Source organism: Suricata suricatta, chromosome 5 (assembly GCF_006229205.1).
Source record: "Suricata suricatta isolate VVHF042 chromosome 5, meerkat_22Aug2017_6uvM2_HiC, whole genome shotgun sequence".
NCBI lineage: Eukaryota > Metazoa > Chordata > Mammalia > Carnivora > Herpestidae > Suricata > Suricata suricatta.
The window spans coordinates 66,255,035-66,272,066 of NC_043704.1; the positions used below are offsets into that span (position 1 = coordinate 66,255,035).

At 41.0% G+C, this 17,032-nt stretch overlaps 1 protein-coding gene across 1 annotated transcript in view; it reads right to left on the reverse strand.

The window, feature by feature from the left end:
- Positions 1-17,032, reverse strand: part of HGD (homogentisate 1,2-dioxygenase) — a 43,393-nt gene that overhangs the window by 25,501 nt on the left and 860 nt on the right. The window contains exons 2-4 of the mRNA XM_029940709.1: positions 12,356-12,427; positions 11,476-11,564; positions 7,148-7,253 (exon numbers count right to left, since the gene is read on the reverse strand). Coding sequence (XP_029796569.1) covers positions 7,148-7,253; positions 11,476-11,564; positions 12,356-12,427 — 267 coding nt within the window. The remainder of the gene's footprint in view (positions 1-7,147; positions 7,254-11,475; positions 11,565-12,355; positions 12,428-17,032) is intronic.

The following is a 17,032-nucleotide window of genomic DNA, read 5'->3' on the forward strand; positions in this document are numbered from 1 at the left end:
TTGGAAGAGAAATGTAAACAGGAATATTTACTCAGAGATATTTCCTGACACAGAGTCTATTTAGCATTCTTATACATGGAAAATAAAAGATATGCACAATGAAATAATCTGGTTTTCAGAAGGCTCCAACATTGTTCCAAGAAATGAAATGCAAGTTGATGCAGATGTACTTTAAAAAGAGCCAGCAAGCTGTCCCAAAGGGCTGAATGGAGCAAAGTGCACTGTACTATTGGTAAACACCAGTAAGTGAATTTAGGAAAATGCAGTCTAGTCTGTTTACAAGATGATGGGATCTGAGCTACCAGGGAGTCAATTGAACAAATGCTTGTGATTCTACTATTTGGAATAAGGCATGTGTTGAACAGTTCCGATCATATGAAGATGATGGAGACATAGATATTATTCTCAAATACTCTGGGAAATATTGAAAGGGATCAATGCATAAAGTGGTATTTGAGATTAATCTTAAATTATGGGTGGGATTTGGATGGTGAATATTTGTAAGGGGAAAAGAGAAAATTCCAGGTAGATGAAAGAGCATAAAATACTAAGGAAGAAAAACTTAGGGTATTGCCCTGAAATAGTAAAAGTTCCAATATGGCTGGTGGGTAGGGGATATTAAAGAAAGTGGAATGTTTGAAAGATATGATAGTAAATTAGGACTTTTAATTGCCTATCTTGGGAGCCTGTACAGGAAGAAATGAAGAAAGTCAACTGTTTTCGGCTTTGGGACATTGAGGAGACAAGGATTATACGTAACCATAATGATTTATCATAGTAAAAAATGGAAAGACTCTAAGTATCTGACAATAGAGAATTATCTTAAAAACATATATTGGATTATGATGCCACATTAAAAATTATCTAGGGGCACCTGGGTGGCTCAGTCAGTTAAGCATCTGACTTCAGCTGAGGTCATGATCTCATGGTTCATGGGTTTGAGCCCTGTGTCCGGCTCTGGGCTGACAGCTCAGAGCTTGAGGCTTGCTTCAGATTCTGTGTCTCCCTCTCCCTCTAACCCTCCCCTGCTCATGCTCTGTTGTCTTTCTCTCTCAAAAATAAATAAATATTAAAAAACAAATATTGAAAAAATTATCTATACTCGGGGCACCTGGGTAGTTCAGTTGGTTGAGCTTCTGACTTCAGTTCAGGTCATGATCTCACAGTTCATGGGTTTGAGACCTGTTGCATCGGTCTCTGTGCTGTTGGCACGGAGCCTTCTTTGGATCCTCTGCCCCCCTCCCCCGCAACTCCTATGCTCTTTCTCTCTCTCTCTCTCTCTCTCTCTCTCTCTCAAAAATAAATAATTTTTTTAAATGATAAATTTTAAAAAATTATCCTCAAGGAGTTTAAAAAGACATGGAAAAAGCACAAAATATGATGTTTAAATTTAAAAACACAATGTTAAACTGTCTTACAGCATTACTTTCGTTATAGTAGATATATATGTAGCTGATTGTTTTTTAATTGAAGTATAGTTGATACACATGTTACATTAGTTTCAGGGGCACAACATAATGATTTGACACGTCTGTATGTTATGCTATGCTCGCTGTAAGTGTGGCTACCATCTGTCACCATACAAAACTATTGCAATATCATTGACTATGTTCCCCATGCTGTGACTTACTCATTTCATAATTGGAGCCTGTATCTCCCCCTCCTTTTCCCATTTTGTCTATGTCCCCCACCTCTTTCCCTACTGGCAACCATCGATTTGTTCTCTGTATTTATGGGTCTATTTCTGCCTTTTGTTTGTTTGTATAACCGATTTTTAAAATGTTTTATTTATTTGTGTGTGTGAGAGAGAGAGACAGTGTGAACAGGGGAGGGGCAGAGAGAGAGGGAGACACAGAATGTGAAGCAGGCTCCAGGCTCTGAGCTGTCAGCACAGAGCCTGACGCAGGGCTCAAACCCACGAACCACGAGATCATGACCCGAGCCGAAGTCGGACACTTAACCAACGGAGCCACCCAGGTGCCCCTGTATAACTGGTTTTTATAAACAGCATTAATACAAGATTATTCACAGCCCTTCCTCTGCGCTTCCCAGCTCCTTTGGAAACTTCTGATTTGCCCATCCCCACTCTCAGTCTGGTAAACTTCAGCCTCACCGTGCACATCTATCTTTCCCGTGAGACGCCTAGGAAAGGGGGCGGGGACTACTCTGTGGGTACTTGCTCCGGTCGCAGAAGGGAGGGGGAGGAGGAAGCTTGCTGTGAACCAGCTGTGGGTGGGGCTGGGGAGCTCGGAGGGCGGTTGAGAGAGGACGCTGGGTGGAGGAGGCTGGAGTCTGGGGAAACTGGGGAAAGGGGAGTTTACCAAGAGTTCTTATAGGTCATACACTGGATATTCTTTAACGCTCTCCAGAGAAGCAAATGAAGATTGGAATTATTTTCAATTACTTTTGGCTTCTGGCTGCATAGGGCCCCAGGTCTTATTTACAGGAGCGCGCGCAAAACCCCCCAAAAACCCCAAAACCCAAAACAAAACCAAAAAACTGTAAATAAAGAAACCAAAACAGAAGTGGTTAACTCTGCGTTGGTGGGATTATTGGGCATTGACACTTTATGTAAGTTTTGAATATATTACTGAGGGGGTTCATTTTTGTTGTTGAAAATATATAAAATATATGATATAAATAGTTTCACTCGAGTGGTCTGGGCAGGCTGAACTGTAAAGAGTTAAGGACTGGGTGAAAATGATAAGGTGGGTTTAGATTTCTTTCTCAAGAAGTACGGTGTGAATAGGAGAGACTTGGTCAAAAACCAAAAGATGTGGGAAACCCAAGACATTTTTGGAGAGAGGGGGCTTTTAGGATGGTGAGAGCTGAATAATTTAACAAATTAAACAGCAAATACTTTGGAAGGGTATAGTTTTTGGAAACATTTTTGGTAATTTGCATGTCTTGGAGGCAAAGGAAATTTTATGGTCTAGTCTTTAATTAGCTATGAGGTGTTTATCACTTGGTCCAAATTATACTGGTTGAGAACTAAGAGATAATTCCTTAAGCTGAGGCTTAACTGGCTTCAGTCTGGCTTTCCGAAAGTTGAAAGGTTAGGGATGTAGTATTAAGAAAGATAAAAATTAAAGGATTCGGATTTTTAAAGAGGAATGTTGATTCAGGAATGCTATTTGAAATCTGCAAAATCACAGTTAAATTGGATGCAGATTTATTTGTTAAATACTGAGATTCTCAAAGTTAGAAGAAGGCACATGCTGAACAAAATTAGGTATATTTCTTATGAGAGATATTAATGGATTGGATTAATGGATTATGTCCACAGGTTGAATCCAAGTACACTCAAAAAGAGTTTGCATTAATTCTTTGACAATTGATTAAATAGATGCTAAGGGAGAATAAAGGCTTGAGGTACATTGTCCTCAATCTTCCTGGGTAGGTATTAAAAATGACAGTGATGATAGCATATCCCACGATGCTCTCTTGGAGGAAACATTAGGTAATTCTTAAGTCTTCAAATTCTCAGAGATGACTAATGTGGGGAGTTGGTGAAGCTGATGAATTATTTATTTTGGTCTGTGACAGGTGAAGACATACCTACAATAGAGACTTAAATGGGGAAGGACTGTCAGATGGGTACCTAATTATAATTGTCTCAGGCTTTCTTTATGAGTCGAGTGTCCATATTTGGAAGAGGTTATAAGAGGGGAAAAGTGATGAATGCAGATTGCGGTGGTTATTAATGACGCATAAAGTTGGAAAGAGATATTAACTTGTCAAGAAGGTATAAATGAAAAGGCAAAAAGATCGATGTAGCATGAACAGCTAGGATGTATCAGGGCAAAGGAAGCAGGATGGTAGGGGAGGTAAGTCACAGAACAAGAGGATGATAAACCACTGATGGAGCTGGTGCTCAGAGAGGCACTGCTGAGTTCTGGGGCGCAGCTGTTCCACTGTGTGTGAGCACAGGTCATATGGGAAAAGAGGAAATACTGGAGAAGATACTCATTCGGTTGCCACCATAGAGATTGTGTTTGAAGGAATTCAAAACAAGGAAAAAGTAACAAGTTCAAGGAGAATTGCAAAGGGATGCTAGAATGAGAAACACAGAGACAGGAGAGGAAACAAATATATACTGAGTATCTACTACAAAGCAAGCAGAAACTGTTGATGCAGCTCTTTTGATGCCTCTACATTAACTCAGACTTTTTAATGCAGTTGTTTCCAACTTTCCCCTCAAAGTGTTAACTAGTTATAAAACAATAAAATAATATACAGAGATGGCATTCTTGATGCTCACCTATGATGAGAGACTTCCATTTTCTACTTTGTTAATTTCTACATCAGTTGAATTTTTGTAAGTATATATTATTTTTTTAACAAGACAAAACCAGAAAAATTCTATCAGAATGCAGTTACCTTCCATGGATAAGCCACCTGTACCACAAAATAAGCACTATAATGGGGTATATTTGTGTTAAATAAAATGTATCAATAATTGGGGCTCCTGGGTGGCTCAGTTAAGCATCTGACTTTGGCTCAGGCCATGAGCTCATGGGTTTGTGAGTTCAAGCCCCACGTTGGGCTCTGTGCTGACAGCATGGAGTCTGCTTGGGTTCCTCTGTCTCCCTCTGCTTCTGACCCTCTCCCACTCTCTCCTTATCCCTCTCTCTCAAAATACAGAAAGAAACTTAAAAAGAAAGAAAGAGAAAATGTATCGGTAATAGTTATAGAAATAATAATGTCTAATAAAAGGACTACTGAGAATGTTATATATCACTGTCACATTTTTCTTAAAGGTTGGGCTTAAAACCTAACCCCCAACCCCTAGTAAACTATATAAAAGAAGTGCGGCCCCACTGTTGTCCATACAACCATGAACAAATCTATAAAGCTGTATTAAGGTTTTAGAGGCTTTGATGACTGGTGTGGATGATATGAGCAGGCAGGGGCACTGAAACCTCCCACTCCTCCGTATTTAGCACTAGTTATTTGACAGTTATCATAAAGGCCCCATGATTTGAATTCCCAAACATTTGCCTATGGCCTTTTCCTGCAGTCCTTTTTTAAATCTACTCAGTGTAGTGTAGTTAGTTCTCAAATTTAGTGTACATAAGAATGACCATACAGGGCGGCATACACGAAACCATGTATCCTATAATTTATGGGTGATTCAAAGATTTTTCAGAGATAATTCTGTTTGCACTTAATTTTTTGTCTTACTTGATAATTCTACAACCACCCCGTTCTTTTGTATAATATGAAATTTGGCTCTGCTTGAGACAACTGTCAGGAACCTAACTGGGTGTTCCCTGTGCTGCCTGAAGAAAAGAATAGGGAAACATCTTGTGATCCAAATACCCTCTCAACTTTTCCAAACTAGTATATATTAAATGTTTAATTTATTTAGCCTGACCAGGAATCCTACCAAAGTACAGGTATCTGTCCATTATATTTTCTAACAGAAAGAGTTTCATTATTAAATAATCAGGTCTACTTATTAGCCAAGAACAAACAAGCATGATTATTGTAACTCTAAGAGAGAAACTAGAGGATTTGAGATGTAACCCACTGAGGAATCAGGTAGACTCCCAGAGAATGAGCAGTGACTTTCACTAGACCGATTTCTGGTGCTCTCTGAGATGAGTGGGGGAACTAGATGGTGTGAGGTAATGGTTAAATGAGGATGATTTGCTAGATGCATTTCTAACCTGAGGATGGGAGAGAAAGTGGTCAAATGAGATTGGATTAGGAAGCCAGATGAAACTCAAGGATGAGGCGGAGATGGGGTCCCCAACTGGTTGTGCAAATTGCATTCTGCACAAGAGCCCTGACTGGAGGAAGGGGAAAGGGGCAGAAGAGGAAAGCCTGGCTCTGGGTCTTGTCAGAGGACGGTGCCTGCAGGGATGGGGATTGGAGCAGGGGCTGACCTTTCCCATATGCTGAGAGGCAAAAATAGACCAAGGGAGGATATTTGCTACATGCATTAAACTTCACACAAGTTTAAGAGTCAGTTATTCAGACAACATATCCCGGTTACAAAATGGCTGTGAGATGGCTAAATTTTTGTTAACTTCCATTTTGTTTTCCACTCTGAATGCCAGCCTTTCTGTAAGTAAGTAGCATTCAAGCAGGTACTCAGTTCTCTGAGATTTCCATAATTAGGGAAGAGCTGGAGCAGAGCAGGAAACCAGAAGTGACTATGGTTACTCTGGCTTTTGTTCTACAAAAATCTAAGCTTTTAGGAGAAGGGGATTGGTAGGTACAGACCTTATGTCTTGGTAAACCAAGAAGAGGCCACAGATTTCCTAGGGCTGTGGGAAGGAGAAAAAAACAGAGAGAGAGAAAGAGAAAGAGAGAGAGAGAGAGAGCATGCAAGTGGGACAGGGAGAGAGAGGGAGAGAGAGAATCCCAAGCAGGCTCTGCACTGTCAGGGCAGGGACCCATGTGGGGCTCAGTCTCACAAAGTGAACCAAACTGCGAGATCATGACCTGAGCCAAAATCAGAAGTCAGATGCTTAACTGACTGAGCCATCCAAGCAGTGCTAAAATAACATAAAAAAAAAAAACTAATTTAACTGAATATAAAACTTGAGATTTATATGTACTATTGCTGCTTTTAAGTGAATATATCAATATGACTGTATCAGAGTCATGGGTCTTGCCTCCTGTGTGCCAGGCAGGCACTGTGTGAAGCAAGCTCCCACCTGTTCTTTCACATAATCTTCACAACAGCACGGCATGGCAGATTCTGTGGTCACCCCAGTTTACAGGTGCAACAACATGGCTCAAAGATCCAGCGAGTAAGTAGAGGAGCAGGGATGCAAACCCAGGTTTGTTTTATGTCTTGCATTATAGACCTGGCATCAGTGACAAGTACCCAAGCACAGAGACAAAGGGAATATCCTGGAATTCTCAAAGGTAAAAAAACAAAAACAGAGCTCAGCCCACTATAGTACTGGATTGGTCTCATTACTAAAAGCTGGGTATGTGTAAACACACACATACTCATTCATGCAAGTGCACAATCAATTCAAAAATTCCCAGCCAAGTATGAGCAAAAGATCACATTTTAGCATTTATTTTTTACAAAGTGTATAATTTCTTAAAGACCCAGGTTTGACTTAAATATTTATATTCAAGGCTTTGGATACCTGGTATGCTCCAGTTCGTAAGACCAGTTTACCTGGTTAGGGTCGGGATCCACTTCATCCCAGTTGTGAGTGACATGGCCTTGGTCGAAGGACTCAAAGGGCTTGTGGGAAACTGAAGGCAGAATCCTATACAGCCAGCTGGGGGAAAACAAGGACACGTAAGCCTTAGGGTGGTGTTATTAGGGATACACAGACTGGCTCAGGAAGTACTATCAGGAAGATGCTCAAGTCAACAACGATCTGTGGGCTTTAATGTGAAAAGCAATGACACAGCATCACTTCCTAACAGCCACTGCTGCCCATAGCCCTGGCCTCTTCCCACCTTTCCACTCTGCCCATTACTCTTCAAATTGAGGCTCTGGCTCTTGGTTGTTCCCATACTGACAAAAAAAATAAAGAATTGTCTTTCCCAATGACAACTATTAAGGAAGGGCAAATCTTGACGGATATCTGTACAGGAAAATCCATTGAAAAACATTAGTGTATATACGTCATTGGACACTATTTCTTATTCTGGAAGGTGAGGACAATGAATCCTATGGAGACTGAGAGAATATAGGTAGTTTCTTTGTTATTTTTGAAATATAAATTTTTTCTTTTTAAAATTATAAAACCAGTCTAGCAGGAGAAACCTAACAGGGGACCATGGGAAGGGGAAAGGGTGGGGGAAGAGTTAGGGAGAGGGGAGTGAGGCAAATCATGAGAGATTCTTGAATACTGAAAACAAACTGAGGGCTGAAGAGGGAGGGGGTAAGGGGAAGGAGGGTGATGGTCATGGAGGGGGCACTTGTGGGGAAGAGCACTGGATGTTATATGGAAACGAACTTGGCAGTAAAGTATTTAAAAAATTAAAAAAAACAAATACATGAAAGGAATAAAAAAATTATAAAAGCAATACATGACAGTGGTAGAAATAATTCAACTAATTTGAAAGTCCCTAAGGGTAAATGGCTTCTCCAGTTTTTCCTCCAATTTCTTCAGGGCCAATTATCAGAAGCATCAGAGCCTAACAATGTTCTTATATATTCTCTCAGATATTACCAGTGCACATATAAACAAAATTGCCGAATCACTGTACCACTTTATTCTCACAATGCTGTGTGAGAGTCTCACATCTGTGTCTGATGGCTCACATCTTCACAAACATGAAGCATTGTTAAAAATAATTTTGGTCCTATAGGCAAAAAACAGTATCTCATTTTAATTTCGTATTTCCTTTATTATGAGTATGATCAAGAATCTGTATGTTTATTGGTCCCTTGTAATTTTTCTATGAATTACTTGTATAAATCCTTTATCATTTTTATATTGGGTTATTTATCTTTTTTGATACAAATTTGTAAGAGGTTTAGGACATTAACACTCTGTACTCCAAAATTATAAGATGATCTGTCCATATAGTCTTATAGGACATTAGTAACCTACCTACCTTTCTTTCTTTCTTCCTTCCTTTCTTTCTTTCCCTTTCTTTCTTTCCCTTTCTTTCTCTCTCTCTCTCTCTCTCTCTCTCTTTCTTTCTCTTTCCTTCCTTCCTTCCTTCCTTCCTTCCTTCCTTCCTTCCTTCCTTCCTTCCTTCCTTCCTTTTCAAGTTTTAATTTCTGTATATGTCAAGGTCTGAGCCAAAGATCTCCTTGCCAGGACCCAGATCTCAGGCTTCAGGAAGAGAAGATTCTGATGCAGGAGTCCTAAAGGGCACCAGGAGAAGAACTGCCCAGAAGTTGAGAGGGACACTGGAACTTGCTAAGCAGGACCCAAGTCCTTTCAAAGGCGATTACACTGACAGTGTACAAAACAAAAAGGAACACACTTCTGACAATGGAAGACCAGACCTGCTTAAACAGGCTTTGGCCCCTTAAGCCCTAGGACAAGCTACTTTAAGAGGTGGAGTTTGCCTGGCCCTACACTGAACCATTTGGGGGATAAAAGGGCTAGATTTGTCCAGATTCCCTTTGATTCTTCCAGTTCTAAATGATGTGCCCTCTGATCTTGGATTTTACACTATGAATAAACCAAGTCTCTTCAGTTTTTAGTAGTTAAGGGCATGTATGTGTATTTAATGTTTTTGTTTTTATTTTTGAGAGAGGGATCGTGTGAGCAGGGGAGGGTCAGAGAGAGAGGGAGACAGAATCCGAAGACAAGCTCCAGACTCTGAGCTAGCTGTCAGCTCAGAGCCTGATGCGGGGCTCGAACCCATGAGCCATGAGATCATGACCTAAGCCGAAGTCAGACGTTTAACCGACTGAGCCACCCAGGCGCCCCATGTATGTGTATCTTAGAACTAACTGTGTGATTCTGGGCAAGTTATGTTTCTCATTCTTATCTCCTAGGATTATTTTTAGGATTCAGAGTTTATGTATCTAGAGTGCCTGGAACACAGTAGGTGCTCACTTACTAGATGTGTGTTGAATTATCTGCCTACCCCTAATGATCTGAGTTTTTATGATGGTCTAAATTTTCCACATTTTCTCTCCTGACTCTTCCTTCCTCAGTACCTGATGGATCAGCTAACAATCTGATAAAAAATAACCCTTGTTAGGTATAATCTCTGAGAGTTTTTGTGAGAGCCCTCTACTCTGTAATTTAAATGATGCACCGTAAGGATTCCAGGCTTACTTATCTGGTTCTTTCCACTGGGGATTTTGAGCATTTTCACAACAATTATTGTGGATACTTTTGGAGAGTTCTAAACAGATGGGTGAGCCATGCCTAGTGTCCCTTGTTTTTTAGCTGTTTATAAAACTCCCCAGGCAGCACTACATTGCCCTGGACAGAGATTTAATTCTGATTCAAGGAATGGTGCCAGCTTCTTAATGAAATGCCAACAGCTCCTTTTCAGCCTCCTGGAACAGAGCTAAGCTCCTGCTGGCTGAAGATATCTCTGAATAATGGGGGTAGGCAGCAGAATCTGGAGTCCAGGTGTCCCATTACTGAATGGGCCATGAAGTCAAGAACATAGTCATGGGGGCTAGGTTGTCATAAATTAAAATGGGCAGGAATTGTCAGTGTGCTTACCTTACCATGACTGGGATTGCAGAGAAAGAGAGAGAGAGGATTAAATAACAATAGAATTAACCTCTGATTTTTGACAAGTATGGGAAATGATCTCTTCTTCCCTCCATGCACATATCTATTGAGACAGAAACAGCACTGATATGCAGAGATGTGGTAGCATAGCACTTGCCATAGCTCACACTCTGACAGCCTCCTAGGGGTACCCTATATAGAAGGGAGAAACACTATTCTGGTGACAGTAATGGTGATTGGAATAATTAATGTGCTAATTACTTTATATGCATTCTTTCCTTTAATCCTCACCACAACTGGGAAATAGATATTATCATTATCTCTTTGACAAATGAGGAACCAGAGGTTCTAAAGGGGTAGATGACCTCCTCAAGGTCACACAGCTGAAAAGAGAAGGAAGAACAATTTAAACTCAGGGGACGACTCCAGAGTGGGCATAATTAACCACTAAAGAGAACAACCTATCGTTCGTGTGGTCCATTATGCTGCCGTACTCACTACCTCATTTGCTCCCCAGGAGGAGTCTGTGGAGGTAAACCCAGTCCCTTCCACTAAGCAGTACCAGACCAACTGCCCTCCTCCCCAAGTCTCCAAAATTAGGAGCACTCCTCTCCACAGATGCCCTAAGCTGACGTTCCTATAGTTGGACACTACTTGTTTAAGTCACAACACTTACTGCCTCCCCAAACCACAACATCTTATTTCCTTCAACTCGCCCCATGGGAGTCAATCAGGGGAGTGAGTTCATTGACCTGGCTTAGAGCAAACATGCAACATGACACATTGTGCTAATGAATGTGCCAGTTTCCAGGGAAGGCAAATTCCAAAGAGTAAAAACCTTATTAATTCAAACCACAAGAGGCCATAATACATGACCTTTCAACTGCCCAAGCTTAGTTATCCAACATTTTCATGCAAAGAGAATAATATTTCCAGTCAGCTGAAGAAGATATTATACTGAATCATCTGTAATTTTGAGTTACTCATTATTTAAAAAAAAAAAACCACAAGTAAATCAAAATGGAAAACTCAACTGGACAACCCATTGGGGAAGGCCAGTCTACTGGGGACATTTTCTTTTGAAGGCAAATGGGAATTTGTAAATGGAGCTAGAAATGTGTGTTTTCCAAGACTCTGTGCAGCTGCTTTCTCACTTTTTTCCACCAGTCACTTGATCCTAGCTGGAGATGAGGTTTCCCCTATCACCCAGGGCACAGCCTGTGAAAAGCGGAATCTTTGGCAGCCCTGGGAGGCGATGGCCCAGGTAGACGAGCCAGCACTAAGGATTAGCCATAAATCCCACAGTTTGCAGGTCAGAATTAATCTAATCCTGTACCTTCTCTTATTTGTGCTCCGTGGACAAGTGAAAGCCGATCCTGAGAGCTGCTCAGCATACAGGTTGTAAGGGCAGACTTGAGGATTGTTCTAAAACAAAAGAGGCAATAAGTAACATCACTCCAATCAGAAAAGCACCCTGCCTTCCTGCCAAGCAATTCAGTGGGAGGAATCATGTTCTGGATGGGAATGCTCTGGTCCACTGCATAGGACCATCTCCAACCCAAATATACTTTTTGTAACAACTGTTTAGGTGACTTTGCCCCTGTTTAGAAAAGTGATACATGTGTAATTTAGAGCACTTATAAAATATAACCCATGATCTCACCATCCAGAAATAACCCAATGTTGTCACACTGGTATATTTCCTTCCATTCTTTTCCTCCAAAATGAGAATCCAATGATGGGTGATGAGTGTAGTCCTATAATGATCACGAAATTTTTTTGGAAGAAACACTAAATCATGAGCAATTTTTTCATGCCATAAGATATTCTATAAAATTTTTGAAAAAAGTTTTATTTGCCATATTTTTGGTATTATAACCAACACTAATGTCAACATCTTTGTGGATCTATTTTTAAGACCATTATGCAGTTCAAGAAAACTATGAGGAAGTCCTCTTAACCTTCAGTGTAGGGTATCCTCCTGAAAGTTCTACAGCTAGTGTTACTATTTCAGATTGGGTGCTTTGACAAAGGTAACCTCCATCCCACTTTAATCTTAGTATTGGCATTGTTGTGTATCCCAACTGTCTTAATGATTTGTGAAACTCCTATTCGGTTTCCAGGAACAATGGTGGGTAGATGCACTTTGGCCTGAGGGCTAGTTATTCATTCCTACAAGTCAGAGTTCTCTAAGCTAATAAACTATTCATCCATACCTGTCCTTCTGGCAGGGCACCTGGGCAGCGAGGGTCCTCTGAGGCACATTCATTCCCAAATCCAGAAATGTACTGCATATGACAAAGACACAAAGGCTGTCATTAACAGTATTTAAAGAGCATTTCACAACATTGATAGTCTAATGAAGGTAAGAATTTCTATATGGACATGTGTTTGTGAATGATGTTCCATATCTAATACGTTTGCTATGTCTTGGTATGTGGGCCATTTAGGAAAGAAAATATGCTCTGTGTGAATTTTAAAGACCACCGATTAATTGGGAGAAGACTCTTGAATATTGCATAGACTTTCCACCCTTAGCTATACTTAGTTGGTTTGTGGGCCTGATCTTAATTATCCCACCTCAAGAAGAGGTTCTTTCTTTTTTTCCACCAGGGAATTTTGGAGAAGGGAGATAACTCAGGCATCACCTCAAGTCCAGATTAGTAGGATCTTTCAGGACCTAGACTGCAACCTCCCCTCTAGGCAGTGAAAGAAGCAACTAAAAATAGGCATGTGGATACAGTCTACAGCAGAACCCTTGAGAGAAAGGTCTCCAAACTGCCTTGCTGAGAGGCAGAAGCCTACATTTTCTAGTTCATCTATAGAATACTTGTGTATATATTTGTATTTTTGTGAATATATGGAAACAAAGTCTGAAGATATGGGTGGCTTTCAGGAGAAGTGCCAGACAAGAGTCTGTCCACAATGGTACAATGGAGTCTATCTGATTGCCAGCTGTTTACTTTATACCTAGAGGGGAGAAAAGTTAAGGACTTTCTCAACAAAGTAAAGTATGGGAGCCCCTGAAATTTATTCTTACAACACTTAGCATACCCGTGAGCTCTGGCTCACTGTCGTTGGTTGATATGCCCCATGAAATCTATGACTGTAGCAGTCTTGTTTGCCTGGATGTGCCCTGTGCCTGGCTTACCAGAGGGGACTCAATAGATACCTATTGTTAGATTTAGCCTCTCACTTAGAGCCTATTCTGAGTGTATGTATGCTGCTGTAAGTGGAGTTAGAACCCCCTTTTCTCTAACTTAAATATTCAAAAATGGCTATTTTCTGCCTATAGTTGTTCCTAATAAACGGACTTAATTTTAGCTCAGGATAAGGCAAGTACAGCCTTGCTCTCTGAGAGAAATGCCACCATCTGAGCACATGTCTTTAAAAGATATAAGAAGGATGCTGGTGGGTGGAGGGTAAGCCCTCCTGAGTTCTCAGCAGCGTGGAGCTGAATGCAATATGCCTGCACTGGTGAACAATGGTCAGGCCAATAACTGCCATATTTGGAAGGAATATCAAATGTGAAATGTTGTGACCTAGAAAGCAATGGAAGGGAAATTATTCTTTTTGCCTCTAGACATAGTTTCATTTGTATATCTGAAAATCAATCAGCACTAAAAACACTGAGTTATATTATACACAGATAGGTTAACTGCAGTGGCATGCAGTTTGGACTGATTTTCTGGGGAAATGGCAGGGCACCCAGCATTCCGACTCTCCACTGAGTACAATTTTCTCTCAGAATGGACCTCACGCTCACCGTCAACAGGATTGAATTTGAGCTGCTGAGAAATGGTAATGACCCCAAATTATCTTCAATTCTGTAGAATGGAATTTTAGACCAATCTGTGACTGAAGCCATTGAGCATGACAGCGCCTTTACTTTGTTCAACTGCCGCATTGTTTCCCTCTGCAAGAGGGGCCGGGTAGGTTTAAGTGCTGAGGAATACAGCTGAACCTTCTCCAGGCATGGCTGGGTTTACTTATTAACCTTTCCCATTCTTTGCAACTGCTGGTCTCAGAACAGAGTCCAGGGTTATACGTATTTTTGGCACAAGGCAAAAAGAGACTTAGTATATGTAGTTCTGAAGCGTTTGCTTCTGACTGCTTTAAAAAATAGACAAGAAAGTAGAAAGAACAGCTGGTGGTTTGGAAGGGAGCCACCCAGCTCCAAGAGAGGTGTGAGTTCTGAGCTGGTTTCTGCATCTTAGCTGTGGTGCATTGGCTGAAGAGGAGGCGGAAAATGCTGACTCATTCTCCAGTCAGTTGGTTTTCCTAATCCTTGGAGAGAAGAATTACAGATGAGTTTATTAGAGCTTTCAAATGCCATGTCCCTTGTTGTCAAAGGTATCTGACTTGAGAAAGCAGTATTCAGCACCTGCTTTCCCAAGGCACTGAGATCAAGGGTAGAATCTGAACTTTGCTTATATCAGCTGTGAAAATCCAAGCATTCAACTTCAGCTGGTTCAGTGACTATGTACAAATATTCCTTATGCTAGAAGAAAAGAAAATCTAAGCAAGTGAGTTTATATGTTTTCTTCAGTCCAGGTTTCTGAATAGCTTGATCCAATGTAAAATAATGATTTCAGTTTTTTTTCCAAGAGAATGATATGAATCCTCTCTAAATGAAAGAACAAATTCCCAGGCTCCATATAACTTCAGTTGTCTGGCAGCTGCCTAGCATACCACTTTTTAATCCTCCCCTGGTCCCTGGGATGTGCTCTGTGTCAGAGTGCTTTCTCCTAACTCTGATTCTGGGATGAGCAGATGGTGCACCTCACTGCCTTTCACTGAGCACAAAGGAAGGAGAGAGAAGGTAGGGTAGAGATGGAATGATAGCTACCTTGTTCCTATGGAAAGAATCCAGTATTTCTTTTTATTTTTAATTTAAAATTTTTAACATTTACTTATTCTTGAGAAACAGAGACAGAGCAGGAGTGGGGGCAAGGCTAGAGAGAGAAGGAGACACAGAATCTGAAGCAGACCCCAGGCTCTGAGCTGTCAACCCAGAGCCCGACACGGGGCTTAAACCCATGAACCGCGAGATTATCACCTGAGCTGAAGTCAGACACTTAACCAACTGAGCCACCCAGGTGCCCCGACTCCAATAGTTCTAATGAACTGTCCTGGGATCGGAGAACAGAGATTGTTGGGCACTTGCAGGTAAGGCTGAATAATGACCCTCGATGATATCCATGTCTGAATCCCTGGGAACTTCCTACACTCAAAGAGACTTTGCGATGTGACCAAAGTAAATCTCGAGATGACGGGTTATCCTCGATCATTTGGGTGCGCCCCAAATGTATTCACGAGTGCCTTAGTAGAGGGAGGTGGAGGGAGATCCAACTCCAGAAGAGGGAAAAGCCAGCGCAGTGACAGGCAGAGGTTGAAGTGATACACTTTGAAGACGAGACTCAATCACAGAATGAGGGCAGCTTGGGAGAGCTTGAGTTTAGGGAATTGATTTTACAGTTCCAACCTCCAGAACTGTAGGAGAATAAATATGTGTTGTTTTAAGTCTCTAGATTTGTGGTAATTTGTTACAGCAGAAACAGGAAACAAATACAACAACAATATTAGTGGGTCCCATCTCTGGCTAATCATTAGACTAAGCCCCCCCACCCCCATAAATTTGTTGAACACAGACCCAGATCTAATGAATGAAATTATTTTCTTCGTTGTAGAAATGAGGAAATCAAGACTTGTAGAAGTGAAGGGACTTAAGAATGTGGAGTGGTCTGTTTGAAATTTAACCTTATTATCTTTTGAATTTACTTTCCCTTTGTTGTGCTGCTTTTATATAAATGTGATTTCTTTTGAGGCTTTATGTTAATATATCTGTTATAATGAAGAAATAAAAGCTGAGAAGTATATTTTTAAACTTATATAATGTTTATTGATTAGAATGATGCAATCTTGCTTTCTGTGTTTGGATTCCTGATCTCTAGAGCTAACCTTTGCTCTTGGAGATTAGACAGCAGGCAGGGAAGAAAGCCTTTGAAATGGAGAACAAAGACCAGCATGCAATTTACATTGGTCTGCTGGTGCTGTGCATAATAAGTTGCTGAAAATTTCAGCAGGATAGGATTTTAGATATAACTTATTTATAAATGGTGAGGATGTTTTCAGCCCCTGCTGAACTCCCCCATAGGATTTTCATCAGGAAACAAAGTTCTTATTCACTCTCCCTTTCCCACGACTTCAGCTGCCACTATTGGTATGATGTCCTCCTATATCTATTCACCTGGTCCTACCCTCTCCCGAGATCCAGACACATACATCCCATAGCCTCTTGGGTATGTCAACTTGGCTATCCCTGCAGCAGCTCAAATTTAGCTGAAACCCTCTTGGCTCCCAGAACATGCTTGGCTGTCTGCGTGTGCCATGCCTTTGCACTTGCTTTTTCCTCTGGCCCCCATCTCTTTTCACGTAGCCAATTTCGACTTCTCTCTTATGACTCAGCCGAGGAACAGCCTCATTCAAGAAGTTTCTCTTGACCCTACTTACCCCAGACTCAGTTCCTTTAAAGTGTTAATCTGTGGCATCAGTACTAACACATAATATTTGCTGAATGAAAGAGAGTTCTTTCTCAGCTTTTCCAACTCTTGGTCATGCATGAAGGTAAAGAAACAAACTCGTTTACCTCAGTGTTGAGTGTTTTCAGGATCCCTATCAACTGGGGAGATGTTTGATTCTTCAAACTCAGCATCAGTTAAAGGGCATTAGGGAAGTGTTCAAATTCTGCATTCCTGAAAGAAGCCTAATGTGGGGCTCACCTGGCTTGAGTCAAAGTTCTGGAAAGTTCTACTCAGTTCCACATGCATGTGTTGGGCACTGATACAGCCCAGGCTGGACTCTAGGTGTGGTTTTAGACACTGGGAAAACAA